The sequence below is a fragment of the Etheostoma spectabile genome, chromosome 23 (genome assembly GCF_008692095.1).
Source record: "Etheostoma spectabile isolate EspeVRDwgs_2016 chromosome 23, UIUC_Espe_1.0, whole genome shotgun sequence".
NCBI lineage: Eukaryota > Metazoa > Chordata > Actinopteri > Perciformes > Percidae > Etheostoma > Etheostoma spectabile.
In genome coordinates, this window is record NC_045755.1 from 4,035,889 (window position 1) to 4,063,562 (window position 27,674).

A 27,674-nucleotide genomic window follows, 5' to 3' on the forward strand; every position below is an offset into this window, starting at 1 on the left:
GGTTCAGACTTTAGGTCCGAGGCTGAAATAATATGTGACCGGTCCTCATCAATGGTTAACAGCGGCTAAGCAGCTGACCCGCTCTGGTTCTGCAGATGAGACCGTACCTCTGATAAAACATGACTTCAATGAGTATGACGTTGAATTTCCACAGATGGTACTGTAACTGTATTGTTCCTAACTGCTGGACGGAAACATGTTGACGTACTGTGTGTGAACGCACCGCTGGACAAACACTGGCTTATTTTTTTGAATAATAGTGAAAGGACAAAATGGATGATGAATTCTTGATGGGAGTCTAAGTCATGGGTGAAAGGTGAATGGAAACCATTCATGACACTTCCTGTGTATTATTCTAGTCTAAAGCAATATTTCCTGTTTGTTTTATCATTTGTAAAGTAAATCTTGCTTTTTCTGAAGCAAAGAAAAAATAGTCTCATTATGTGGCAAATAAATGACTTCGTTTTCCAACTTTTAATTTTAAAATCAAACTCACTTTCAATACTGAAATTCAAAGTACAAGCTTATCAGCGCCATTCTAATAAAAATAATGTTATATCTGGCCCTGCAGGTTCTTTAAACTGAGATAACTGTTAATAAAGGCCCATTGAGGGTCAGAGTTCCCCGACCTGATTATTTCTGGCTGGCTTATATAACCGCGAGTAGCTTCAGCCCTTAACATAGCTCCCTCAGTCTCTGCAGATAAGCCTCTGCAGCGATAACGCAGCTCCACTCAGGTCCATGAACACAGTTAGGAAGGAGAGAAAAGGGGTAATTGGCTAGTTTGACTGAGCGTGCCCTGAGGGTAACTTCAGTGAATCCCTTTTAGAATAAAATCGGACTAAGTGAGGCTGCGAGTGCAGCCTGCAAAGGGGACAAAAGCAGCCACAGGTAGCGCTGGAATGTCTTAACTTTAGGCTCAAGGTCTTTGATGATAAAAATTAAAAAGAAAAGAAAATCTGTTTAAACACCCCAACGCCTAATGTATAAAAGAAGAAAACTGGAGCCTTCACTTGCCTTCACAGCTAGTGTTTTTAACGGTTTAGAGATACATCTGGCTGCACCCTGTGTTCAATATACTCTACTGTAAGTATTAGTAATTAAGGGGGCGTCAGGGGGTGGGCAGGATGACTAAGTGAGATTTTGGGTGAAAAGTGAGAAAAAGGAAGAGTAAAGCAGCCAATCTTTTGCATTAGCCTACTTTGTTTTTAGTTGGAAAATATATTAGAGATGACAGGTTTACCTGTTAGTTGATCTTAAGCCACATTTTAAACACATTTCTAGCTAATAATGTGAAACTGTGTTCTACATTTATAATCAGTTTATTATCAATGTTAATTTATATCTAAAGTTACGTTTATGTCATTTATATGGCATGACTAAAAAGATTATGTTTGATATACTGCATCATGGAAAAAATACAAACAGGTACCAATGGGTAGTCTATGCTATATTTTTTCCATACATCTTTGATGTTTGCTTTATGTCAAACCATTCTCATTTTGCCATCTAACTCTCACCGTGTAGGAAAATAATTCAAATGTGCATAAACATCTTTTGGTCAATCTTTATTATTTTTCTGCGCTTTCTCAGTGTTTTTGTTGTATTTTTTTGTCAGTCCGGAAAAAAATAAGACGAAGCAGAGTAAAATTCCAGTATGTCATCGTGTCTGGTGTCTGTGATTCCTAATGGCATCACCGGCCGCTGATTGGCCGCCCCTCCCGCGAGCTGCAGAGGTGGAAAGTGGGCGTGCACGCCGCTCCGGCGCGCTATATGTACGGCTGTGCGCCTCTCCGGGATCAGGGGGAAACGCTCAAGAGAGGCGAGAAGCAACAACAGCCAGAGCAGAGACTTGGACATTACACACCGCCTAGCCTACTACTACAGCGGACCCAGCCGGACTCCATACACACTTTATTCCAGCAGCATAGAGGAGTGGAAAAGTTTGGAGAAATGCAGTCAGTGTACCGGCACCTGATCAGCCTGCTGTTTGTCTTCAGCAGCCTGCAGGTTATCCAGCTGACGGAGGGCTGCTCGTGCGCTCTGACGCACCCGCAAGACGCCTTCTGCAACTCCGACATAGGTAAGAAAACGTGTTAGAACCATCCGTGTCCTGCTGTAAATAACCGGGGTTTTCATTTTTAAACCGGTACTGCGAGCAGATGTTGCCTGTCACTCAATACGGGAAATAAGACTGAGCTGCGATCAATTTACTGGACGCGCGTCATTTTAGGAAAGCATTTTTCAGCTAAATCTCTCGTTTGAGAATAAGGGAAACTAAATAAGTTGCTGTATAGAATACTATTAGTATTATATTGTATTATAGCTGTCCAACTTGTAGTCAAGTGCTGTTTCCAGTATGTAATTGATATTCTAATATGACAAACCTATGAAGGACACCAATGATGCTTCTTAAAGTGATGGCTGTTACACTAAGACAAGGGTCCACTAAAAATTTCAACATTTCCTTGCTTTTCATCCCCAAATTGATGAAGTTTAGATTTCATCATATCTTTTCAAGCTACAGGCATGGGTGGCTCAAAGGAGAAGAAGTATGGGTGGTGTGAATTAACACCAGTTGATCAAAAGGATCCAGTCAGCTTAGATGTTTCAGATTGTTATTTATCTGCACACACTGATAATTCTCTGTCTGGCAGGAATGCAGTTGTAACTCAGATATGCCCGGCCTCTGGTGCACAAAAAGCACAGGGGGGATGTAACAGAGCTTTATTTTTTTCTTTACTGCCTGGTTATTTGTCTTACTCCCCAGAATAATATAAACTTGGGATCTGGCTAAGGCTGATGATCAAGACTGGTATAATCTGATCGGCCCTGCAAGGAGAGAGATTTGGGTTTTTGGTTTGAGAGTTGCAGGCAGTTTGGGGGGGGGGGGGGGGGGGTTGAAATGTGTCCGATTGGACAGGAGGACAGCTGATTTGTAGTGGGAAAGGAGACGTGTTTCTTTTCACTGACAACCTGTCACTTAAAGCCACATATACATACTTATACAAATAGTCTTTTTCAGTGCAGCTGATATTTTTCTTTAATAACATTTGACCCAAAAATTTGAAACCATCATGAGGCTCTTTTAAACCCTAAAGTAAAAAAAACTCTTTTAAACCCTGACACATAATCACACAATAAACTCAGTCTAAACTGAGCGCACACACACACACACACACACACACATACACACACACAAGCCATGTGTTTGCAGTGTCAACTTACACAAGTGAAGCGACAAACACACACACACATACACACAAAAGCCATGTGTTTGCTGTGTCAACTAACACAAGGAAGAAACACACACACACACACACACACACACACACACTGCGCGGCCATGTGTTTGCAGTGTGTCTAATAAGGGAGAGAGAGACACACACATATATACACACACACACAGCAGCCATGTGTTTGCCGTGTCGACTAACACAAGGGAAGAGAGGAGAGAGACACGCACGCAAGCCACACACACACACACACACACACACACACACACACACACACACACTGCAGCCATGTGTTTGCAGTGTCGACTTACAACACAAGGGGAGAGAGAGCAAGAGAGAGACACACAAACACACACACACACACACTCTTTTGTCATTCCTGCAATTTGCCACATTGTGAGCTTTTGGAGGTGCTGGTAGGTGAAGTTTGTTAACTTTGGACAGAGCCAGGCTAACGTTTCTCCTTTTTTAGTCTTTATGCTAAGCTAACCTAATGGCTAGTAGCTACAGCTGCAAAGTCAACATGCAGTCACGTCAACATACAGCTTTAATTATGACCTCATATTGTATAAATAGGTAAAAATCGGAATCCTTAATAACCAATAATAACATTTTTGGAATATCGTTTCCCATCACTCTTCCAAACAGATAAAATGACTTTCTATATTTAACTGTTGGTCCAACAACAAGAAATACTCCACGTTAAGACTTAACATATCTTCATTTCATAAGTAGTGTCCTATGTACATCACTGCACTACAAGGCTTTTCCATTTCCAAAGGCTACTCCAAATGCAGCCAAGAACATGAGGCTTCTTTGCCCAAATTCAGAGGACACAACCAGTGTGCTTTAGGTAGGCGTAAGTCACTTCTTTTAGTTCTGACGTGGGCAGGAACTCACTATGATGCTTTGGTGAATCCTCGGTACGGTAGAGTCTTAGAAAAGAGGAGGTCCAGATTTCACCTACTAGCCCTCTGAGGGCCCCACCTTTTATAAAAGGAATCCTGTGAAATATGACAGACATTGCACATAAGGACCCAATATGGTCACTTTGTCTCTTGGTCTTTGGTAAACCCCGTTTTCCATGCCTGTGGGAACGTCTTCAGCCAAGTGACCTGGTTGGAGCAAGCGAAAATGGCGCTTCCAAAAACACATGCGATGCCTTTCACAGTCCTTTAGATCTTCAGATAGCTCATGGTGTTGGCACCCGCTGAGACTTGCCAATATAGAATCTGGGCCTGACTTCAATGGGCGCAGTGATCATTGCGAGCCCCACAAATCCCATTTCCAAGGTCCTGGCTTAGCTTGAGGTGTGCTTTGAATGCTTGCAGCCACTCTCACACCTCGGCCCTCGGAGGGAAACACTTCTGAAACACCGGATTGGATTTCCTGGACTTCCGTAATTGGAATTTAAAAAATTTCAGTCATTCAAGATTTGTGTAGAAAGCCTCAATGGTTTGAAGTGATCCTTTTATTGTCTTCTTTTCACATAGGACTTAATACCCAGTTTAAATATCCCGGCTAATGTTAAAGCAAGTCAAAGCATCAGTTCAGAAGCATAATCTGAATGTATACCAAACACATTATAAAAGGATCTCCCAATACTGGTTCATTCTTTAATTTATCGTCTATTTCTATTACCTTAAGATAACACCTGCACCTCTGCTTGTGTCCCCCAAGCTCAGTTAAAACACGCTTGGGATGAAAGAGCAAACCTTTACATGCTGGCACCCCGAACCAGGTCAGTTGCTGAGGATTAGCGTGATATGTGTTTATGCTCGGTTTGGGATTGAGGATCAGGGCAGGCCATTGAGAGAAACGGATCCCGCCCTGCTGTGGGTATTTTGTGCAGCATAGAGCAGCTTTGTGCAGCATAGCAGGTTTAGAGTGATGTATTGCCTGGGGCTTTGTGACGGCGCTCTCCTGGTACCAATACACTCTCCTCCTTCTACTAATGAGTAGCGTTTTAGCTAAATCACTACCCCCTCTGTCAGCCGCACCCCCCCCCCCCCCCCCCCCACCTCCTTAACTGCAGGTCAACAGGTGACAGATGATAACCTGAGGGAAGCCAGGACCCTTTATAAGATGCAATATGTAAGCTTAGATTAGATATCCATAGTTTTCCCAAAAGTGAGTTAAAATATGATGCAATGTCAAAGGTTCTGGATTCCGTACAAGCCTGGGATGTCCGTCCTATGAGCCAGGCGTATCAAATGTCCAGTCCATCCCTCCCTTCTCCACTGTTTTAAGCAGGAGGCTAGCAAGGGGGGCAATGGACCCAATCAGCCCAGCACAGAGCTCAGTTCACCTTCAGTTGTACTTGCTGTAAAGGGAGCATTGAGTACTTTGACATTGCTACAATTGTAATACAATCTATAATCTTTATCTATGGTGGCCTCTGTCAAAAAGAGTGAAGTCACACTTTCACAAATAATAAGAGCATTACCATAGATAATTCAAGCTACTATCAAACTACTATCAAATTACAAACAGGAATTTACAGTTAGGTAACCATCTGACCGACAAGTGGAGTGAGAGGCCGCCAGCAAGAAAGTGACACGGCAAGTGAGTGAATGACAAAGATGAGAAAAGAGAGATAGGAAAAGCAGGCACGAAGGTAGCAAGCATGCCCAGATACTGTAACACCAGGCCAATTGACAAGGCTTCAGGTGTTGGCTGTGACTCGCTTTTCAGATGCACCTAAAGATACAACAGGGACACAGGGCTTAGTTTTGAAGGAATTTGAAATGCTTTGTCAAAGCTTCCTAAAGACCTTTGTAGGTAAGTTTGCTAGCGTTTAGGAGTTCAGATGCCATCGCATTTAAATTTAAATGGGTTAAAGATTGCCATGACTCAAACAGAAGCATTTGAAAACTGGTTCTAATCAGGTATCGGAGATAGTGACAAAAACTCATACTTCATATGCTGCCTTTTCACTTTGCCAACTAGTATGGAAACGTTGCCGGCTTTATGCTCAAGCCTTATAGTGGATCCGGTTGCAGTGTTTATTTTTGAGCGTGATAGTGTGTCGTCTTGAGAATGCCTCTTCCTCCCACTCGCCCATTCAAACTTGGACCACTTTCTGCATACTAAAATCATCGTCACCCACCCCTTGCCTCGCTTCACCACACACACACACACACACACACACACACACACACACACACACACACACACACACACACACACACACACACACACACACTCACACCATGCCTGCAGTTTGCCACATTGTACGTAGGCTGAAATAAATGTTTAACTAAATTTCATGCTCACCTCAAGATTTAGCATTTGCATTCAAGCTTGTGTAATCCCCTGCTTTAGGCAAGAGATTCTGAGTGAAGAGCAGTGATTCACTTTTCTTTTTTTGTTGCTTTTTTTGTCAGACCGTGGTTACCTCTCTTATCTCAAAGCCTCCCACTCTTGAAAGTGTGTCCTCTGCAGAAGATGAATACTTGTGCGTCACACCACTGGCCTGTAATTCCTCATGTTTAGCTAACTAAGAGGAGGAGGGACTCTGATAGATATTTCAACACGACTATACTACTGGGTTAACTGTTATATTTATTACACAAATAGAAGTATTCAAATTTAAATTCATAGTACCTGAATAAGTTTGGCCAAAAAAGGTTGCAAATATAGGTACTTCAGCTGCCATAATCACCATATTAACCACCACTAGTACTGTAAATTAAGTAATTAATCAGTGTGATTAATGAACAGATGTTGCATTGTCACAAGACTTCTTAAACTGGTGTATTATTATTGTGAAGTATCAAACAATTAAAGCATTATATAACAAAGTAATATGTAAATGAATGCAGAAAAATGCCACATTTGATCAGATAGTCACCTCTGTTGGGGAAATGGTGGTGTCAGTCGGAGTTCAATATAAGTTGAAGTGAATATATGTCCTTGTGAGGTACTGTATACAGACATATGTACATGTGCATTAGTACATTATTAGGTAAAGCAAATGTGGTACATAAAAAGAAGAGCTTAGAAGGCAGAAACTACACAGTATGTCAATCGTTTCCAGTGTAACCAAGGTGATGTGAGATCACATTGTGAAAGGGGGTTAAATAATCACTTGTAACGTAGTCTTGTAGATGTGAGTAGGCAGTCGTGTGGTCGTACGTTAATATAACGGCAGAATTGAAAAGAGGTCAAGGGGTCACTGCAGAGGTATGACACAAATCCTCTGTCTCTGGGGCAGCTGAGGGCCCCTAACACATTCCTCTGGGTGATGGCACCATCATTGGCCAATTAGTGGCTGCCGTCCAAGAAGAGAGGACCTATCTGGGTGTACTTTGGTAAAATCAGCTGACCTGTGGCCCTTCAAACACTAAAGCTCGTCTCTCCTGAGGGTTGCTTTTGAGTTTATGGCAGAGGAGGAAACTAGTTTTTGGGGTGAAACTTGAAAAAAATAACGGCAGCAGTGTATTTAACAGAGGCAAAAGTATCTCGTTATATCTGCACATTCCTCTGTAATTGTGCCCCGCTTCCTCAGTAATTGCAGTGGCAAACGTCTGTCAAACTGCATTTGGGTGCATTTAGGAGAGGTCTGTCAGGCAATAGCGCTCTTGGTTCATATTAGAAGAGTTGACAGATTAATGGATCAAATGTTCTGCAGCAAGTTATTGTTAAAGGTCACAAAAGCGGAGGGCAGGCAGCGGGGATTGGTACATTAAAACCAAGAGCTTTGAAATGACATTTGTTCGGCTTAGTTGTGTGCTTACTTGGGAAGCGGTCAGTAAAAGCCAGTGAGTCATAACACAATGCAGACAGGTGAAAAACAATCACCTATATGCTCTGCTGAACAGTGTTGCCTCACATGCAGATTGAAAGATATTTCCATTTTGCAGCTTTGTAGCACTACATGGTTAATGGCTGGTTGATATTCTAAAGCACCGTTTACACACAAGTACATTTTGTTATCTTGGAGTGCCTTTATGGCCTCACGCAAGTTAAACAATAGGATTATTAGTGACGCTAGTGGTGTAGCTCTACTGATAGATGTCCACCACTTTGGTCCGCAGTGAAATGTCTTAACAATTACTGGATGGATTGCGATGGAATCAAGGTCCCCAGAGGTAAAGTGATCCTCTGACTTTTTATCTAGTGTTACCACTGTTTTTCACCTAATATATCAACAACTATTCTATTGATTTCCATTCAAATTTCATACAGACATTTGTGGTCTCAAGAGGGTGAATTGTAATAACTTTGGTGATCTTCTGACTTTTCATCTAGCGCCACCATCAGGCCAAAACGTGTCCAATACTCAGCTGTATTTAGCTAATTAGCTCATGTTAGCATTTAGCACAATGCACCCAAGTACAGCCTCAGAGCCCTGAAACCTCATGTAACTCATTTGTCCTTTTGGCAAAGACAACTTAAAAAGAACTATCCTTTACATTTTGCACTTTCATTTATGATCAGAAGCATTTCTCAAATACACCAAATTTAGCCCAAATGAACCAAATAAAGAACACTATGTGTGGAGTGGTAAACTCCTGGAAGGCCACATTCCTTTGATTTATTCAAACTGGTTCAAAATAAGTTTTTGAGGATGTTTAAATAACTGCTTGGTTCAAACTGGGGTCTTCCTGTCCAAAATAAATTTGTGGTCACCACTTTTGGGTGGCCGTGCTGTAACTTCTTCCTGTAGGAGATCTATTTTTATGCCTATTTAAAATTTGCCTGGAAGTAGGACAGCAAGACAAACAGAGACCAAACAGAACATGCCACATGCCTCATTTCTTTCTCCAGTAAAAGAATGAAAGGCTCATAATTTTTTCCCTTTCTGGGGAATGTGAGCCCCTGAAGAATGTGTTAAGGAAATTCCATCGGGAGAAGATAACAAGCATGGTGTTAGTTGTGTCTGCAGCCGGTCGGCTGTGGGCAGCAGGTGAACTTAACAGAGGATTGACTGCTTATGCAGGGCCCACAGCCATGGCCTTTTTACAAGAAGCCTCCACACTCCAACATGAGGGAAAGCAAACAAATCAAAGTCCCCTCTGAACATTTTCACCTCACCAACGTTTACATGAAGGTCCTGCACGCCGATAAGATCTTTTTCAAGCCCTGATCCCAATACAGAAGGAAACAGAGGAGACAAATACTGCACTTTTTCCGCCCCTCTGATGTTTTTAATCCAGCAAAAATCTGATTGGAGTCACATTTTGCTATTTATGATGTGAATAATACAACTGCAAAATCAAAACCAAGTTTCCTGTGATTACTAAACATTCCATGTGAGCAGTCATCATGTGAGCAGTCATTCAAAAACTCTTAAACACCAGCAGTGAGAATGAAGCCTTGATACAGACAATTTCTGTATCAAACTCAAAAGTCCCTGTAGTGTTCTTTTCCCACTGGTCTTCCAAACAGCAGCAATGCAGAAAATCGGATAAACGGATTAACTGTGGTCCCAACCGGTCCTGAAAAGGTCTTTATAATGGGTTTGCAAATGCCTCCTACCGGCCTAGGCTGAGTGTTATTTGATAGATTAGATACGAAAGCTTGTATTTATACGTTAGAGGGATGCAACAGTTTGCTCAGATCATTTTATTCATTGTCCATCTCCTCTCTTCACAGTGATTCGAGCTAAAGTCGTGGGCAAGAAGCTCCTGAGAGATGGACCTTTTGGAACGATGCGCTACACAGTCAAGCAAATGAAGGTGAGAGCGTCAATCCTCTGCTTCTTGCAGAGAATTACATGAGAAGACTAATACCTGTTTCATGTCACTGAGCTAAACATGAAGCTAGAGCAGTATGGTTAGCCTAGCACGGTTAGCCTAGCTAATTGTAAAGATGGTTTAAAAACAGCTGGCCGGCTTTGCTCAAAGTTAGAAAAATCCTACCATCACCTCTAGCACTCATCAATTTACATTATGTAAAGAAGATATAACTTAATTATTGGACAACATCTGGCCAGCTGCCCCCCCCCCCCGCCCCTCAGTCTTTTTAATAAGCTTAATCTAAAATAAGCATTTTTATTAATAAAAAACAATCTGTAGTCAGTACATTTCTGTCTGTGTATGGATTAAACAAATTTGGTTTCTTTGTTTTATTTTGGACTGGGCAAAGCTAGCTGTTTCTCTCTGCTACAAGTCTATAGCTAAGCTAAGCTAAGCTAAGCTAAACACCCCTTGGCTCTAGCTTCATACAAGTGGTATCAATCTTCTGTGGCAGGAACTCTAGAGTTACAAGGCTGTCTCTCCGCCCCCTCACCCGCTTTGTGATAGCTTAAAAGCAGTTTGGGATACTTAGCGTGAAAGCCCGCTTTTCACTTCCTCTATATTCTTACATAACACTGCATATTTTTGACAGATGCTGACATCCGCCTGCTGCTCAGACAGGAGCCAGGCCGGAGGATTAGCGGGCTTACAGGCATTATAGCTCAACCAAACTCCTCGCTCTGAGTGTGAACATTTCAACAGAGTCATGCACTGCATCAGTACAATCCCAGTTTGTACAAAAGCATTAAGTGGCCTCTTGTTAGTGAAGCACACCAATAACCACTGTAAGGATTATCGTCAGGAATTAGATGTGGCCTTTGCACCTCTTGGGTTATTTATTTGTATTACAGTCTGCTAATTTACACTGCGAACAGTGGTTTTCCTTGTGGGCTATAATATAATGCGATTCCCTCCCAATTTCAACAAATCTTATGGGACAGAGGTCTTTGGCATTCCCAAACCTCCAGTTTCAAGCTTAAGTAACAGGTTGTTCTGCTTTTCTGGGAGCGATGCATCCAAAACAGGGATTTCCTGTTGTTCCTAGACAAATAAATTAAACTGAAGACACAACAGTTTTCAGGGCAAACACTCACTGTTGGCTCTGCATACCCAGGATTAATAAAAGGAGCTGATGTCCACAGTTTTGCAATGCCCTTACCAAAACAGAATCAAAGATAAAGCACATGCCACAATGTAATAATGTTATCTATTATTTAGTTAAAGGTCCCATGGCATAAAAATTTCACTTTATGAGTTTTTTTTAACATTAATAGGAGTTCCCCCAGCCTGCCTATGGTCCCTTACTGGCTAGAAATGGCGATAGGTGTAAACCAAGACCTGGGTATCCTGCTCTGCCTTTGAGAAAATGAAAGATCAGGTGGGCTGATCCGTAACCTTCCCCTTATGATGTCATAAGGGGAAAGGTTACCTCCCCTTTTTCTGCTGTGCCCACCCAGAGAATTTGGACATCATGGCTTTCAAACAAGCAGAGCATGGCAGTTGGTCAAGCCCCCCAACCCCCTCCACCTTGCCCCCCCCTCCTAAATAGCATTTAACGGCAGAGCCTATTAGTCATTCTTAAGTATGTCATCTGATAAAGCCAGGCGTACTGTTTTCATTCCTGATTATTAATGTGAAGAGGTAGAGTCAAGGGTGTGGGGTACAACATTGTAATTTTTATTCAGGTTTAAACTCCAATTTTGTTTTTTTCGTGTCTTGCAGATGTACAAAGGATTCGACAAAGTCCAGCACGTGCAGCACATTTACACGGACGCTTCAGAGAGTTTGTGTGGTGTGAAGTTTGACATCAACAAGTACCAGTTCCTGATCACAGGTAAGCTCACTGGCTAACAAAGTTTTTTTGTGTTTTTTTTTTTTTTTTTTTTTAATCAATGATCAACGTTGGCAGGAAAGGGTTTTACGAAAGATGCTATCAAGTTCCATTATGGGAAGTGTAGGTTTTTGGAACTCGACCCACACTAGGGACTAAAAGTCAGACTATCTCAGCAGCTGCTGCTTTGATTTTGACTATTCTTTTTCTCATCTGTCTTTCGCAAGACACCAAACTACATGGAACAACTGGAAATAACTGGAGTACCTCCTTTAATTAAGCTTGAGGGAGTTATGTGTCTGCCACGGCTGATTTTGAAAAGTCCAACTGCCTAATTATATATATATATATATATATATATATCTTTTTAAGTGAATAGAGTTTTTTTGTGTGTCATCACATGAGCTAAGAGCTCTCATTTCCTAGCAGTTAGCCAGTCAGAGTCAAACAGCTTAAAAAAAAATGTTACAGAGTCCATGGTAGAACTTCAGACATTACCACAAAGTAATGAAATACATGTGGCAAAGCACCTTTGATAAGTACATCTTAAGTTTAAAATATTTTACAAAGTTGTTGCAAAGGGGAAGAATTAATCTCCAAAACTCTTCTATTTTACATGCATTTAAAAAAACAGCTGTTCCTTTGTACATTAGAGGGAGACATTTTCTCAATGTCCTTGGACTGCAGTATTTATGAAAGATGAAATAGTGACTAATGAGATGCCTTTGGGATTGGAATATACAGTATCAAAAAAAGGTTTACTTTATCAGATCTTTGCTTCATCAAAATTAAACATTTAACACCATGTTTGTGAGTTGACACGCAAAACCATCAAAACAAAATTGGTTTTAACTGTTGACATGCTAAATACTTTTCAGTCAGGTAACTGTTGTTCCTTCTCAGAGTGATTTGTCCTGTGACACAACCTTTCCCACTATTTATACCCTACTATCTGCCCCTGTGAAATCCGGCAAACCGGGGCCCCTTTAAAAAGAAAAAAGGTGCCCTTACTTCCCTTGACTTCGTATATAACGTCGCTAAGTCCTGACTTGTAAATACTGTAACTGCAACCCACAGTGCAAGCGAATGAGCCGCCGTTGCCAGGCAGCGACGGCTATGTTTACCCAGTCCAGCTGCGAGTGACATCACTGACGTCTTTTGCTGCTCTCAAGGCATCTATAATAAGTCTCTGCATATGATCAAGGCTGTATTACGGGCAATTTAAAGGCACCAGGCCCTGTGAGACGAGCTGCTTGGCTCTTCTTTGATTGAGCCTCGAGTGCACTGGCCCTGATTAGTATTTGAGAAGCATGTTACACACTCAACACTATGTAATAAGCCTGCGAGGGACTCCAGTAATCCCAGCGTGGCGATGCCAGCAGAGAGGGAAGTTTCAGGGGGGTCGAAGAAGCAAATATTTCTGAGCTGTCAAATTCCCGCGTGGTGACAACACGGTGAAGGAGACATACGGTGACAAATAGTGATGTTCCTGAGTGCTCGCAGGCCGCCACGGTGCACCTGTCTCAGGAGTCGGTAAGCCACAAACGGCCCGGCGCTAAAAATAGACGTCTGCTGACCTTTTGATATTCAGAAATAGGGGTGTTGGTTTAATATGGGCTTACTGTGTGAGACTGTCTTACCATAGATAAACAAGTTAGATTGCTTAAGCGGTAATTTTATATTATCCTATGTTACATGCGGGGGGGGTTTTGAAATTAGACAAATGGCAAAATAACATGTCAGCAATATGATGCAACATCGGATTAAGTAACTGCCAGTGAGGCTAAGATCAGTAAAGTTATTTAACACTTCGGAAAACACAGAATCTCCAGAAAACCACAAATCTGGATGATGCTATCATCTATGCTGTGTTGGCAATGTCTGTCGATCGGTTAACCACTTTTTTCTCAAACTGATATCTCAACAACTATTGGATGGATTGGCATGAAATCTACACCTGTGTCTGCAGAAGAGAGAAATCCTATCCGCACTGACCTGATAATCAGGTGTTGAATCAAATTTTAAGAATGAAATCTCAACCCCTGCTGAAACAGCAGAAAGCTGTTTTCAAGTTTTGTCGCACTGTTACTTCCTCTGGAGGAAACTACTAGAACTGTTGGGTCCTTGTAAATTCTGGAATGTGGTCTAGACCAACTCCATCTGTAAAGTGTCTCGAGATAACTCTTGTTATGAATTGATACTATAAATAAAATTGAATTGAAATTGAATTGAAGTAGTACTTATAGATTTAACTTATGTCAACCAATAGCCTCTGTTTTTTTCCTTCCTCAGGTCGAGTGTACGATGGCAAGGTCTACACGGGGCTGTGCAACTTCAACGAGCGGTGGGAGCGCCTCTCATTGGCCCAGAAGAAAGGCATCAACCATCGCTACCAGCTGGGCTGCAACTGCAGGGTGAGTGGAAACCAGCAACCTCCGCCCAGCAAGGTCAAGAAAGATGAGGGAAGAAGAGGCGGGAGGAGGAACAAGAGAAGGAGGAGCTAGAGCTTACTGCGCCTCCATTTTACAACTAAAACTAAACCTAAAACTGCTGCAACAGGTTGACCACTTCTATAAAGTCCATTAGCGTGCTTATTAATGATTACAGGAGGAAGGAAATACTTCTAACACATGTAATGTGAGGGTCAGACCAATTCAGGCTCATCAATGCTACTGTCACTTCTATTGCTAAAACCCTTTACTCATACTTAAACAACCCTCACAGTTACATTGCTGTTGTTATTGAGACTGAATTATGAGCGTACTTTCCACTTGTTATACATCATGGCTGTTTAGCAGCAACAGAAATAGAGAGAAAACAAGTTTTATTACTATCATTGGGAGTTATTAAATAACAGCTCTGGAATCAGCTCAAGTCTTCATGCCCAGTTTTTATGTGACTCAAACATGCAGACTGCTGTTGTGCAGCTGCTCACCCGCCTCGCAAACGTCCTACTGTTACAGCAGTGTCCTGGACATCTGCTAACACAATCGGCCGATGGCCCCTATCAGTACAAGTGGATTAGCGGAGAGACCTATTTTGTTCCCAGTGCAGGCCAGTGCCTGTAAACTGTGTTCAGTGTGTACATGGCAGCAGCCCAGAAGGCATCCAGAGAAGGCCAGCGATCAGAGAGTCAGGCATAAACATCATCACATCAAGTCATTAAACGCATTTCGCCGGCCTCCGCATTCCTCCACAAATGATGATTTACTGCACTGGAAAGCAGGAAGCTTGGCGTACCGGTTAAAGAATTATCACATCTAGAAAACCACTCAAACAAGGAAGTTATGCCAAACATCTCTGAACCGTTGAGGACACGCTCTCCAGGCTTGAATAACACCCAAAATGAGAAGTGTGCCTTCTAATTTGCTAATTGAATTTGCTGGCTCATTCATATCCAGATAAGTGCAGCTCCATGCAGCTGATGACTCCGTTTTGCTGTCAATAAACAGCATTTCCGTTCATCACCTCTCTGAGTAGTCATGTGACTCTTCCTGCCAATTCACGCTGTATATTCACCCGTGAAGCTGCCTTTTTGTGCGAGCACCTGGTGTGACAGGACAAAAGACGCTCAGTAAAAACTAACTGAATCATTACAAAACTACAAAAACATCACTGCTTCAGGAAGATGGCTGACATTCCACAGCACAAAGCATACAAATGCCAGGGTACACTTACTGGTTTTGTTAGTTATTTTAAAAAGCTGCCTTTTCACACCTTATCTAATAGAGTGCTGCAGTAAATGACTGAAAGCTGAAAAGCAGTAGAGAAATGATGAGATTCCATGTTCTAGATGTTGCATATTCACGCTTTAATATTTCAACCAAATCATATACTCACTTCCTTTCTTCCAAGCTTATTTCTCTTGTAAAATTGTGAGACTTGGTTTATATGTTAATGGATCATTAAGCTAATTCTGCTTTGGCCTTTGCAAAAACTTCTAGACTGTAGACTCAATGTCGAAGTTGCATGCTACTAATTACAGTTAGCTTTAACAAGAAAATAAGCTCAATACAGCATGTCCTTAAGCAACATAAAAGGAATAACTTTGGAAACTATACTTATTTGCTTTCTTGGCAAGATTTAGGTAAATACATTGATAGCAATCTCACCTCTAAATGCTAAATTTGAAGCTAGAGCCAGGGGACCGTTAGCTTAGGTAGCCGTAGCCTCAGATTATTCTTTTGAGGTCAACCTAGCTTAAGATTTGGAATAAGAAGATATGTAAGTCTTATTAGTGAACATACCAAGAATGTCCTTCCCCCACTCTCTCCCCTTTCATCTCTTTGGCTGTCTTGTTTAAATAAAGGCCTAAAATTGCCCAATAAATAATCTTTAAAAAACTACAGGGTTTACACTAGTTGTTGCTAGTATCCAGTCTTGTTTTCTGCTTTATGGCTACATCTTTAGTTTCGCTTCTGTCTCTGTAGATTAAGCCCTGCCACTACCTGCCATGCTTTGTGACCTCAAAGAACGAGTGCTTATGGACGGACATGCTGTCCCACTTCGGCTATCCCGGCTACCAGTCCCGGCACTACGCCTGCATCCAGCAGAAGGAGGGCTACTGCAGCTGGTACCGGGGCATGGCCGCACGCGACAAAACCACCATCAACGCCACCGACCCTTGAACCTCAAATGCACCCTGCCCCAAATCCACTGCCGCCTCCCTGACTCCGTCCTATCCCGATATATCTTCTAGAGTATTACAGGACTCTAAGCTCTCTGGCCTGGGTATCAGCCTCTTTAAAAGGGGCAAAATAGAGAAAAGAAAAAATCCATTACAGTGCCTGTTTCGTAGAACTTCTGATTTAAAACAATACCTTTTTTGTTGTGCAGATCGCCCTGTTTAACTTTCATTTTCCCACAAATCCTTGCACCAAAACCTTCTATTCAGGGTTCAGTGGTGAAAAGAGAGACATTAATAAGGCCAATAAGAAGTGTAAGACCTTGATAAACCACTATTGGATCTTCAGAATTAAAAACTAACTGACCTGTACATACCATTGGTGGTAATTAGCAAGCTGCAGTTACCCTACTGCTAACCTAGTATTATGGTCATTTTGTGCATTGAGGCAGTTTCTTTTGAAAAGCAAGGACTGAATGTCAAATCAATGAAAAACCAACAGCCAATGATCACTATGTACATACATATAAAGATGTCACATTGCTACACTTGCTAGCATTACATCACAAACTTCTGCAGTTCCTACACATCGACAATACAGATGGAGTGCCAATGTGAGGTTTGAGCTCTTATATTACACCTCTCATAAGTTAATATCCCTTATATATTTTTTGAAAATGGTATTGTTTTACAGTGAAGTATACATTGATTATCTTCACAGTTTTTACTGTTACATGTGTCTTTATGGCTTGTAGTATCTCTGCTTACCTGAATGTTTGCAATGTAACTCATTTCACAGTTATATCACAAACAAAGTCCTTTCTGTTGAGCACTGTTGAATATCAGAGAAATGCTAGAAATGTCTGTGTTACAGTGCCAACGCAGGGACGAGCTCACTTCTTGCAGAGATGGTGATATTTTATTTTTTGCTGTATATAACATAAGCTACAGAAATGAACTATCAACTTAGCTGAAACCTCTGTAATACATTTATTTATATGTTTATTGGATGACACAGTAACTGTCGTATCATCTGCACACACACACAAAAAAGAACTAAATATATAATAACAGGTCAAAACTACATTGCGACAACCATCACAGCCGGTGCAACCTTCCAGAGTGAAGGACCAGCGTCTCCAGTGGTATGGTACTTCTGGTACTTCTGTATGTTAGTTTGATCATAGTTCCCCTGACTGGTACTCTACACCAATCCAATGAAAGTCAAGTATAAGAAGAGGTTTCAGACATTGAGCTATTTTGTAAGTGTATATTCAAACGTTTTTTTATTTAACTATTTCAAATGAAAGTAACAATATTGTCACTAAATTTAGTTTTCTTCACCTGTTCCTATCTAGTTTTTTTTTTTAATTTTCTTTCACAGTGCCATACCTTCAGTCCATTCCATGAACAGACACAGACTAAGAAAATATCACATCGCTAATGAACTGTGGCTTTGACCAAGTTGGTTGTTTTTAGTTTGACATATTGGGAACTATGCTTATTTGCTTTCTCGCCTGAAGCTAGATGAGCCAGTTAACTTAACTTACAGTCCGGGACTATTTGCTAAGATACTAACTTGTCAATGTAGCTTTTATATTTAACAGACGCACACGAGAATGAGAATTTGCGTCTATCAGCAAGAAAGTGAATACGCTTTTTTCCCCAAAATGTAAAGCTTTTTTTCTCATTCATTCATCTCATTCCAAAATAACAAACGTGCCGATTTCCCTCTGTTTTCTTCATGTGAAAACAGCATTTAAACCACCTCTGGACACTAAAGCTAAAGTATGATAAAATCAGTGGAGGAAGACAGGGATACTCAACAAAAGGCCAATATTTGTCCGATAAATGTAACTAAATTACAATAAAAATTATTTAATTTAAGTAGTGTTTGTCTACCATGTTTAATTTTGCACCACAAGTACTCAGCAAGTCATAGCCTGTCGGCCTCCTCTTGATAATACATATTTGGCTCTAGTATGCAACATACAGTCACGATTAAGTATCATTTAGTTTTGTAAAAGGTTACAAAAACGTTAATATTTAATGACATTCGAGGGAAAATACATTATGTAAAGCAAACAAATATACGCCAGTAGAGGTTTATTTTGTACAAAACGTGTCCTTTCTGTCTTTATACATGTTGACGAGGCTCTTTCACCAGCTGTGGCGTTTCTGTCTTACTATTTCTGTGGTTCATGTTTGTGTAAATATATTGTCTTGTTAACACAGAAACACTTGGTCAAGAAAAAAGAAATCCAATCAAGGAAGCAGTGTACAGTCTGTGTGTAAACACTGATTCCTGAAGAGAGAGAGAGAGAGAGAGAGAGAGTGTGTGTGAGAGAGTGTGTGTGTGTGTGTGTGTGTGTTTGTGTCGGTGTTGGTGTGTGTGTGTGTGTGTGGGCGGTGGGTGAAGAGTCCCTTGTAGGAGTTGTAGAAATGTTTGACTTAATTTCTGTGTTTTATATTTTTATAATAAAGATTTAATGAAAAACGGGCCCACAGGAGGTCGATGGTGATTTTTCTGTGTCGGTTCTCTGTACTGTGTTAATAAAGAACAATGTCTACGAGGCACTCACCATCTGCGTGTGGTTGGGATAGAAGGTTTGTTCATTCAGGGGGAATTTCTCAGGACCGAGGGAATGGTAGAGCTTAATCATCTGAGAAAACTGCAAGCAGAAAATAAACAAGACAGTGAGAGGTTATTATTTAAGCAGGGAGGACGGTGGGGGGGGGGGCTACACCTGTATACAATATAAACCATTAGTACAGTCAGACACAACTCAAAACACTTGTCGCCCTGAAAAGGAAAAATCTATTCTAAGATCATGTTGTTATTTTACTTTTTTGGTGGACTGACTTCCTGTCACCTGCCTTCCCTACTTCAGTTAATGGATTTGAACTTGTTGCATCCAACTGTGGGTTATTATAGCTTGACATTGTAGCTAGGGCTGGGTATCGTTTAAAAAAAACAAATTAGAATACCAGTACCCTTAAAGTGATACCGACACCAACCATCATCACTTCATTTGAAATATCCTTCTGCATTTTATGCATTTGTTTTTTTATGTTTTGGTGGCATCAACTGCCAACTCAAGTCACATTTAAACCATAACTATACAAAATGTGGGTTTTTTTCTAGCTCTGGGTACAAAAAGGATGTAATGCAGGTATTGTTTGATATTAAGGTTCGATATTACTTGGTACTGGGTTATACCCTGCCATATTGTAATTGTAGCTGCATTGTATTTAGAGAAGTTTTCTCCTACTATGGGTGTAGAAATGTTTTTCTACATCTTTTATAACCAGGTGTTTTCCCCTTTGTGATTGCAGAATGTCTAGGCATAATGGCAGCTCTAAAAAGAAGCCCTTACTCTGATACTGAGCCACTGACAACCAAACCTGACATTTTCTTTTGATGTTTTAGATAAACAGCGGGGTCGCATGTCCCATTAAATCCTACATTTATTTTTAGCCTATACAATATTTTGGTGTTTTGTTTTTCCTTGTACACCTTAAATATAAGGAATAAAATAAATGCATTTAACAGATTCTGCCTATTCTAAATACATACTGTAAATCAAAATAGCACTTTCAGATTTTATTATAAACAAATGTTGATATAATAAATATAAAACTTTGGGAGCATCCCAATAAAATCTAAAAAAGTAAGGTATGCCTTGTAAAAAAAAAAAAAAAAGTAACAGCTGTAAATATGTGGTAAATGAGCTACAACATGGAGAAGTGCATACTTATACCACATTATGGAAGTATGTGTGTTGTTGTGGAACATATTTGCTCCTTTAATCTTATACTTACGTAGAAAGAGTAAAATTATAAACTCATGCAGACCTAAGCGTTTTCACTCCAATCTTGCATCTTGTCGTCTCCAAGTACAGAGCAAGTAACAATGTGTGATGGCTGTGGAGGCCACTGGCTCTGCTGACTCCAGAGACAGGTGTTACAGCTCCCTGTAATGGCCCGAATAAATCAGCCAGGGTAGCCGCCAAGGGAGGGACTCACAACACCTTTGTTTGGGTTAAAGTAGAACAAAGAGAGCACTTAAACATTGCTTACCACCCAAGGTTTGCTGCAGAAGTTGTAGATGGAGAAGAGAGAGTTGGTGCTTGGGACGCCGCCAAAATGCAGGCCGATCACAAGGTTCCTGAAATCCTCACCGGGGATCATGCTGTAGGCGTGCTGGCGAATCAGGACGAAGTCTGGCTTGAAGGACCTGCAACAAGATGGATATGGAAAACCCTCAGAAAGTGGAGTTCAGCCTGGTTTGGTTAACAATTTGCAATGTTAAGGGAGAGTGTAAACTTTTAAAGTCTTCAAAGAATTCAATAGCACTAAAGATTAATTTTTAGACTTGCTAGTGGCGTGGATTTTAGAATGGCGATGTCTCTCTGTCGGCTTTTGCCATGGAATTTGGCACACACATTTATGTCCTTTTCGAAGTGGATTGTAATAACTTCCAATTTCAATTTGTTTTATCACAAATCTGCAAAATTAATTCCCATGAGCCTCAACCATACTTTGTTAGTGCCAATTAGAAAATAGTAGCATTTTAAATAGCCAAACTAAAATCGTGAACATGGGAATCTCCTTTCTGTTTATAACTCTGGCCTGACCGTGCTCAGGTCCGTCATCTCCGGCATGTTTGCTCCACCTGAACTGACAGCTCTGTTAGCACATTAACACACTGTATCTGGGCCTTGTGTTTACAGTCGAGGGCTCCATTATTCAGCAACTTTGTCGGGCTGAAAGGGTGAGGAAAGATTCCTCGGTACACCTGATCTTTTTGGACCATCTATCCAATTAACACAGCTTAATCCTTCCTTTGCCAACTGTTCTGGGAGCAGGGCCAAGAGACCCATCAGGTACTTGGAGGCCTCATTTAAAGTCGCCCACATTTCACATTAACACAGGAAATTCACTTTGACTGCAGTCATATTTTACCTATTAATGTTTTCAGATTTCCTTTAGGTACGGCACAACTGTACATGTTTCAGATTCTTGTCAATAATTGCAATTTTAAGAAACTTTAAAAAAAATGTCATGCCAGCAAGTGTCATACGGTAACATGTTCTTATTTTGATTCTTATTTGATTGATCAGTTAATTGGCTGGGATGTGGAGAGCCGTTACAAGATATTATGCAACCCTTTAATTGCATTTTTATACTTTAGATTTCTACATTATAAATCTCTTTTCCCAAACTGTAAAATGGATCTGAATCATGCAGCATAGGTAATAAATGTAAACTTACGGTACGTAGTGTACTCTTGTGTGTGTTTTGCCATATATGATTATGGCTTTGCATACAAATTTCAGACAGGACTACACATAAACGGCTTTGTATTGTATTATGCCAATTCAGTAAAATAAAGTATGAAGTCTTTATGAAAGAGCTCATAATCAATTGAGATAAATTACAGTTGTGTTTTCATATGTAAATAACAGAACTCATACATTTAACATGTTCAAATATTGGATTTTTAAATATGTTTTTTAAGTGAGAACATAATTCAAGGATATGTAAAGTCAAAATCTAGTCATTTAACAGAAAGGGCACTTTGACACAATTGTTCAAATTACAAATAAAATTGCACAATTAATGCTGCATTAATGAATTTTAAGTTTAGTTGCCACCTTTGTCTGCTATTTGGTGCTGAGCAGGTAGTGCACAGTGGACTTATCTGTGTGTCTTTGAAATCAGCTGCCTGCTACAGCTGGAAACTAGGTTAATGAGAGCGGTGAGAGCAAACCCAAACTCTTAAACCAAAACAATGAGCTGAAAGATGCCAAACCATTCCGTAGAGCTGAGAGGAGCGTCAGAATTGGCTTCAACCCTGTGTGGGTATGTTGCGTCACTCCAAGTGACACATTACACTAAATCATGTGATTCACTGTGAATGTAAAAATATTGATAAGTGCAGCTTTTATAAGGCAGATGAAAGCAAATGTATTTACCAGATGTTTTACAGCTTCACATAAGCTCTTGCTAGATTACTTTAGTTAAATTTAGACACTTGCACATCACAAATGCACATTAGCGTGTACATATGCACAGGTATACACACATAGGAAGTAAAGGGCTGCAGGTTGGAGGGTTAAATTACAGCCAGGCCCACAAAAAGGCTCTGGGTCCTCAAGTGTTGCTTATGTTAGACGGCACAGACAGGACTGGCAGGATGACTGAGGAGTGATCTGGTCTCGGCGACAGAGCGACTACAGCTGTTCCTCCATGCTGCTGCACTCAGCCACAATGGCAACAGACCAAAGGCTTTGCTATTTATACTGGATGAAGATGTTTATTGAGGCTCAAAACCAAACCAGACTCAACAATTCATGTGAAACACAATTTACTGATAAGTACATCGGCTGGTTTGGGTAACGTGCTTTTTCTAGCAAACACCCAAAGTCAAGCGAGAACAACACTGCACTTAAGAGTGTGCAGTTCACAGCTCTATAAGCCAGGACATTGACTCAAAATACCCCCGTACGACCAGCCTTATTCAAAATGTTGAGCTTTATCCAAGAGGAGCAATCAATCTTCCAATCAGAAAACCTTCCAATCCAGATCGGCTGGGTTGATTGCAGATATGGAGGTATTACTTCATTGGATTAATCTTCCAATTATTTCTCTTGATTAATTGATTCATTGTTCTATGTCAGAAAATAGTAAATAAAATAAAAAAAGACATACCCATCACAACTTCAAAGACTCCAAGGTGATTTTTGACATTAGTTAAGGTGACCTCTTATCCCTTTTTTATCTATTATGTTTACTACTGCAAGCTGTACTGTCAAACAGCACAGCAAAACTGTTTTCTCTGCGCGATGCTAAGCCCATGCAGGCATATAACCAGATAGACGACACCTTTGTGCTACCTCATTACCACAGGAAGGCCAGATGAAGAAATGCATTTAGCTTGGTGGGATAGCTTTCATCGGGCTATGGTTAATGGAGTCAGTGACCTATAGCAGCAGAGCATAACTGAGGTTTGTCCCATTAACTCTGTTTTTCTGTCTCTTCACTGACTCGTTTTGCAGAATCAGGGTTCCCTGCTGGTCCTGGATTACACTAAAGCGGCACATTTATGCTTTACGATCCAAATCATTTAGGGCCCCACAGTCATCCCTTTGCGCATGATATGCTAATGCACCCTTTAAATGGGTTATCACTGGTGCAATAAAGGCTCATGCATGCACTGATAGGGGGATAGCAGGGTCATAGATAAGGACATGAAGAAGTAATGGATCCATGTAGTATCATAAGCCCGCTCATAACACTTCAACAGTACACTGAGCAAGACACATGTAGGTACAGACAAGCTGGGAAAGAAATCCATCCAAACAAGTCATTTTTAAAGTTAAGTAAAAACAACAAAAAGTTTAACTAAAGTATTTTAATACTAGTGAATCCGATTTATGTGATGTTGATATTGTCACTTATTTATAGACATGAAATATGCTTCAACTGGTGTTTTTCATTTGTTTGTTTTTCATTTACTGATTTTTTACTTGTTAAAAATATTTTAATTCATATTACAAGTGACACTGCATACCAGTGCTTGCTGTATGTGTGAGTCATGAGCTGTTTATAGGGAACTGTAGCATGCCTCAAAACTTAAATACTTAAAGCCGCTACAATCCATATTTTCATATTAACAAAGGACCTAATGACTATGTGTGTGTGAAAGTGGTCGCTTGTAGTGATGAGCCCACAGAGAACTATCACCGGACTTTCCAGTTTCTCAGCTTTACAGCACGTTTTAGCATCTTTCAGCTCATTCTTTTGGTTGTTACGGTCCTGCAACTTTCATTTTTGGCTTGAGTCTAACAGCTCTCACCAGTGTCATTTCCAGATGCATTAGCCAATGGCTGTCAGTGAAAAAACTCTGATAAACAATCTGTATACTACCTGCCCAGCATCAAAAGGCAGACCAACACAGTTTAGCAGCTAAAGAGCCAGATGTTTCCCTCAGGGGTTGGACAAGATAGAACAGAGCTAAAAGGAGAGCGAGGGCCCTATCGTGCACCCGGCACAGTGCGGTGCAAAGCCTGACACAAATGTCTTTGGTACTTTAAGACCAACGCTGTTTTTTTCCCCATCCAGCGTCCACGTTGTTTAAACAACTTTAATAATAGTTCAACTTTATAATTTAATTAAAATGTCAGTGTTGTGTTAACAGTTTGTTTCCACTACAACCAATGGCCAAAATAATTCATTACAATTAGGGTGGTTAAATCCTGAGCATGAATGTCCGTTAACTCACAATTAATCGCAAATTAATCACACATTTATCTGTTCTGAATGTACTTTAAAAAGGGATTTTTTTTTCTCAAGGTTTAGGATTGACCCTAACCCTCAAGTGGTATTTGAGACTCAACTCAGTTCAGTAGCTCAATATATTTGAATATATTTAAGAAAGTTTAAAAAGTCACTAAATCTAGCAAGAAAATCACCAAGTTGTCAACACTGTCCACAACGTTACTGCTTCAGCTTTCTTATTTCCCTAACAACAAACCAGAGAACGTCCGTGTTGCGTGTTTAAATGCTCAAAGCACCAATTCACATTTTTAAAGCCAGAAAGAAGTTTACCCCTCTCTATAGCTGTCTGGTTGTGGATACACTGCAAGCCTAACAGTTGCACAAGACCATAATACAATAAACTGTACAACAGTGCCAACAGGATGTTTTCATCAGCATTCCTAGAACAGAAAACTATTCAAACCCAAGACAATATGCTGCCATTTTGTTCCCTAGATCCATTTATCATACAGAATCTCTGACCTTTTAATAGGCTCCACAGGGATGTCTAAATTGCGGGACCATTTGTCTTTATACCAACCCTGTGCCTGGCTACAAGGCCTTATCTTCTTCCCATCAGTCTGTCTCCCAATGATAAGGATAATCGGGGTAGAACTTGGCAGGAATGCCACAAATGTACTTGGTATGTACTGTTTGATCTGCGCAGCACTTGTACACAATGGTGCATTGTGCCAAACTGGCTCTCCATCATTGGAGTGAAATGCACCTTAGAGAGAAAACTCTGTGCTTTCCTGTTACGAGGACAGACACTATAGTAAAAAATTCTACATAGTGCAACAAAAATGTTATGCAGGCTTATACCTGCAAAAACAAAAACAAAAGCTTAACATTTTGGGACACGGCTCATTTTCTCTCTATCTGTGGCTGGGTGGTGAAAAGCTACAGGAGCTTAACATAAATACTGAAAGCAGGGGGAAACAACTAGCCTAGCTCTGTCAAAAATTTCAAAAACTTGCCTGGCAACACCTTTCAAAGCTCACATATTAACACCTATCTCTTTGTATAATTTGTATACAAGTAGTAGTGTAAAAACAACTATTTTTGTTTTGATGGGGAATTGGAAAGTATTTCTTGGCTTAACTGAGTTTTCTCCACAGAATTATGCCACATAAACTTTATATTACAATTACAGGATTATTATCAAGAGATGACAGTTTGTTAAGTATGGTCTGGAAAACTTTTATAGCATAACATCAATAAACTGCCACAGAGACTGGAGTTAGTGAGTTTAATTTCTTTCAATGGAGCTCTCACTTAGTTCTCTGTGTTGCAACTTTACTTTGTCTTTAAGGCCAACAAAGCTGCAGTATTACATTAAAATGTTGCCTTGTGTAATATCATATTGTTAGCAATTCAATTGATCATTCACATATGAGAAGGATTGGCTTTTGGCAGAAATGTAGCTTAGCTTTTATTTGAATGAAAGAAGATGTTTAGTCCTGTCAAACATTACACAAAGACATTACTTTCGGGGATCATTTTCATTCTTCCTTTGGCGCTCTGCTAATAAAAACTTTGTATGCTTTTGTTAAATGATAAACATCATCAGTCAGAAACCACTGGAGAGTTTCCAAAACTCCCCTCTGTCCACTTAATTCAATTTTGTGTAAATCAACATTTTTGTTTATTTTAATTGGTAGACTGAGTTCCACCAGGCTGACAGCAGGGAACAAACTGTAATGTTGGAGCAAAGTTTGATCAAAAGGTGGAGTTTGGGAAAAGCAGACTAAAAGAAATAAAGTAAAAAAAAAAAAAAATGGAAATGCAAACCGATAAAGCAGTACCATTATGTTAATCCCTTACACTACATTTTGGGAAAATTCTTTTCTCTTTGATAGTTATGAAGTCTTACTAAAACAAAAATAAATTTTGATTGTGTTTTTATCTGGGACTGTGCGCAAAGAATTCTCCATACTCCGTGTGCACAGTGACTCCCTGGAGCCCAGCATCATGTCGTGGTCCCCCGGCCTGGATCTAGGATCCTCTGTGGTTGTGGCTCCAGGGCCCAGTGGCTCCAGAGCGAGCTGGCAGTGGCTCAGATCCTGGACGGTGGCCTGGTCAGGGCTGCCAAAATCTCTGGATCGCCTCCAGATGCAATCGCACCCCAAGGTTCATCTCTACATCGCGCTGAACGCAGCGATGGCCACGTAGCAAAAAAGACGCACGCCAACAACCAAAACTCCTCTTAAATCCAAACAGAAGAGGGTGTTGCTTAGGCACACCTACTTGCAATCACAATTACAGAATGTTTAGTTGCTTAACGGTGATTGTGTTGAGGATTATGAGAGGAGTCCCACGGGAGGTACGAGGAATCAGGAGAGGAGCTGCAAGAGCGATAGAGCATCAAATGACCTCTGGCAGAAAGGGAAATGAATGTTGTTACGAGTTCGAGGGAATTAGAGGGGCCATTTGTATTCATGGCTATATTACAAAAGCAGGGATGGTGGAGTGGGCCTCTGTGTGCTTTCATTACAGTCACAGTGCTCCTAAAGGAAACCACCCTTAGGCCTCCGAAAGCCATGTCTGAACTCAGCGTGTCTGTGAGCGGGATTTATTTGCTCGGTAACAAGATGAACATGTCCGAGGTATTAGGTGTTGAGGCAGCTCCAGGCCGACAGTTCCTTCACTGATTAAAATGGGCTTTCAAAGGGGGTCAAGGCTTGTTTGTATGTGTGTGCATATGTGTGGGTGAATCGTCTGTGTGGTCTGAGAACCAAATCGTCACCTGAGGTAACCAAAGGAGCAAAGTCTTAGTATGTGCTCTATAAGGATTGGAAAGGAAAGAGGGGTGGCCCCATCTGGCTGAGACCGGTAGCTTTGAGGACAGAAAATTAAATAGAAGGAGGACAACAACAACAACAAAATCAGACAGGGATCTGCTAATGTAATCTGGCTGA

General features: G+C 40.7%; 2 protein-coding genes across 2 annotated transcripts in view; one reads left to right on the plus strand and one right to left on the minus strand.

Moving 5' to 3' along the window:
* Positions 1–27,674, minus strand: part of syn3 (synapsin III) — a gene marked incomplete at its 5' end in the record, with an annotated part of 124,157 nt that overhangs the window by 46,175 nt on the left and 50,308 nt on the right. The window contains 2 exon segments of the mRNA XM_032504669.1: positions 19,017–19,106; positions 20,515–20,671. Coding sequence (XP_032360560.1) covers positions 19,017–19,106; positions 20,515–20,671 — 247 coding nt within the window.
* On the plus strand, positions 1,759–18,684 carry LOC116672809 (metalloproteinase inhibitor 3). The gene is made up of 5 exons (XM_032504693.1): positions 1,759–2,083; positions 9,837–9,919; positions 11,702–11,813; positions 14,103–14,224; positions 16,241–18,684. Exons 1-5 carry the CDS (start codon positions 1,774–1,776, stop codon positions 16,436–16,438), a joined length of 825 nt encoding a protein of 274 aa, XP_032360584.1. The 5' UTR covers positions 1,759–1,773; the 3' UTR covers positions 16,439–18,684.

Bases quoted from the DNA above. Each gene is read 5' to 3' on its own strand.
- LOC116672809 (XM_032504693.1), top strand. From the start codon at position 1,774: ATGTACGGCTGTGCGCCTCTCCGGGATCAGGGGGAAACGCTCAAGAGA. The intron at 2,084-9,836 runs GTAAGAAAACGT...CTCTCTTCACAG, and splicing joins CTTCTGCAACTCCGACATAG to TGATTCGAGCTAAAGTCGTG. The intron at 14,225-16,240 runs GTGAGTGGAAAC...CTGTCTCTGTAG, and splicing joins AGCTGGGCTGCAACTGCAGG to ATTAAGCCCTGCCACTACCT.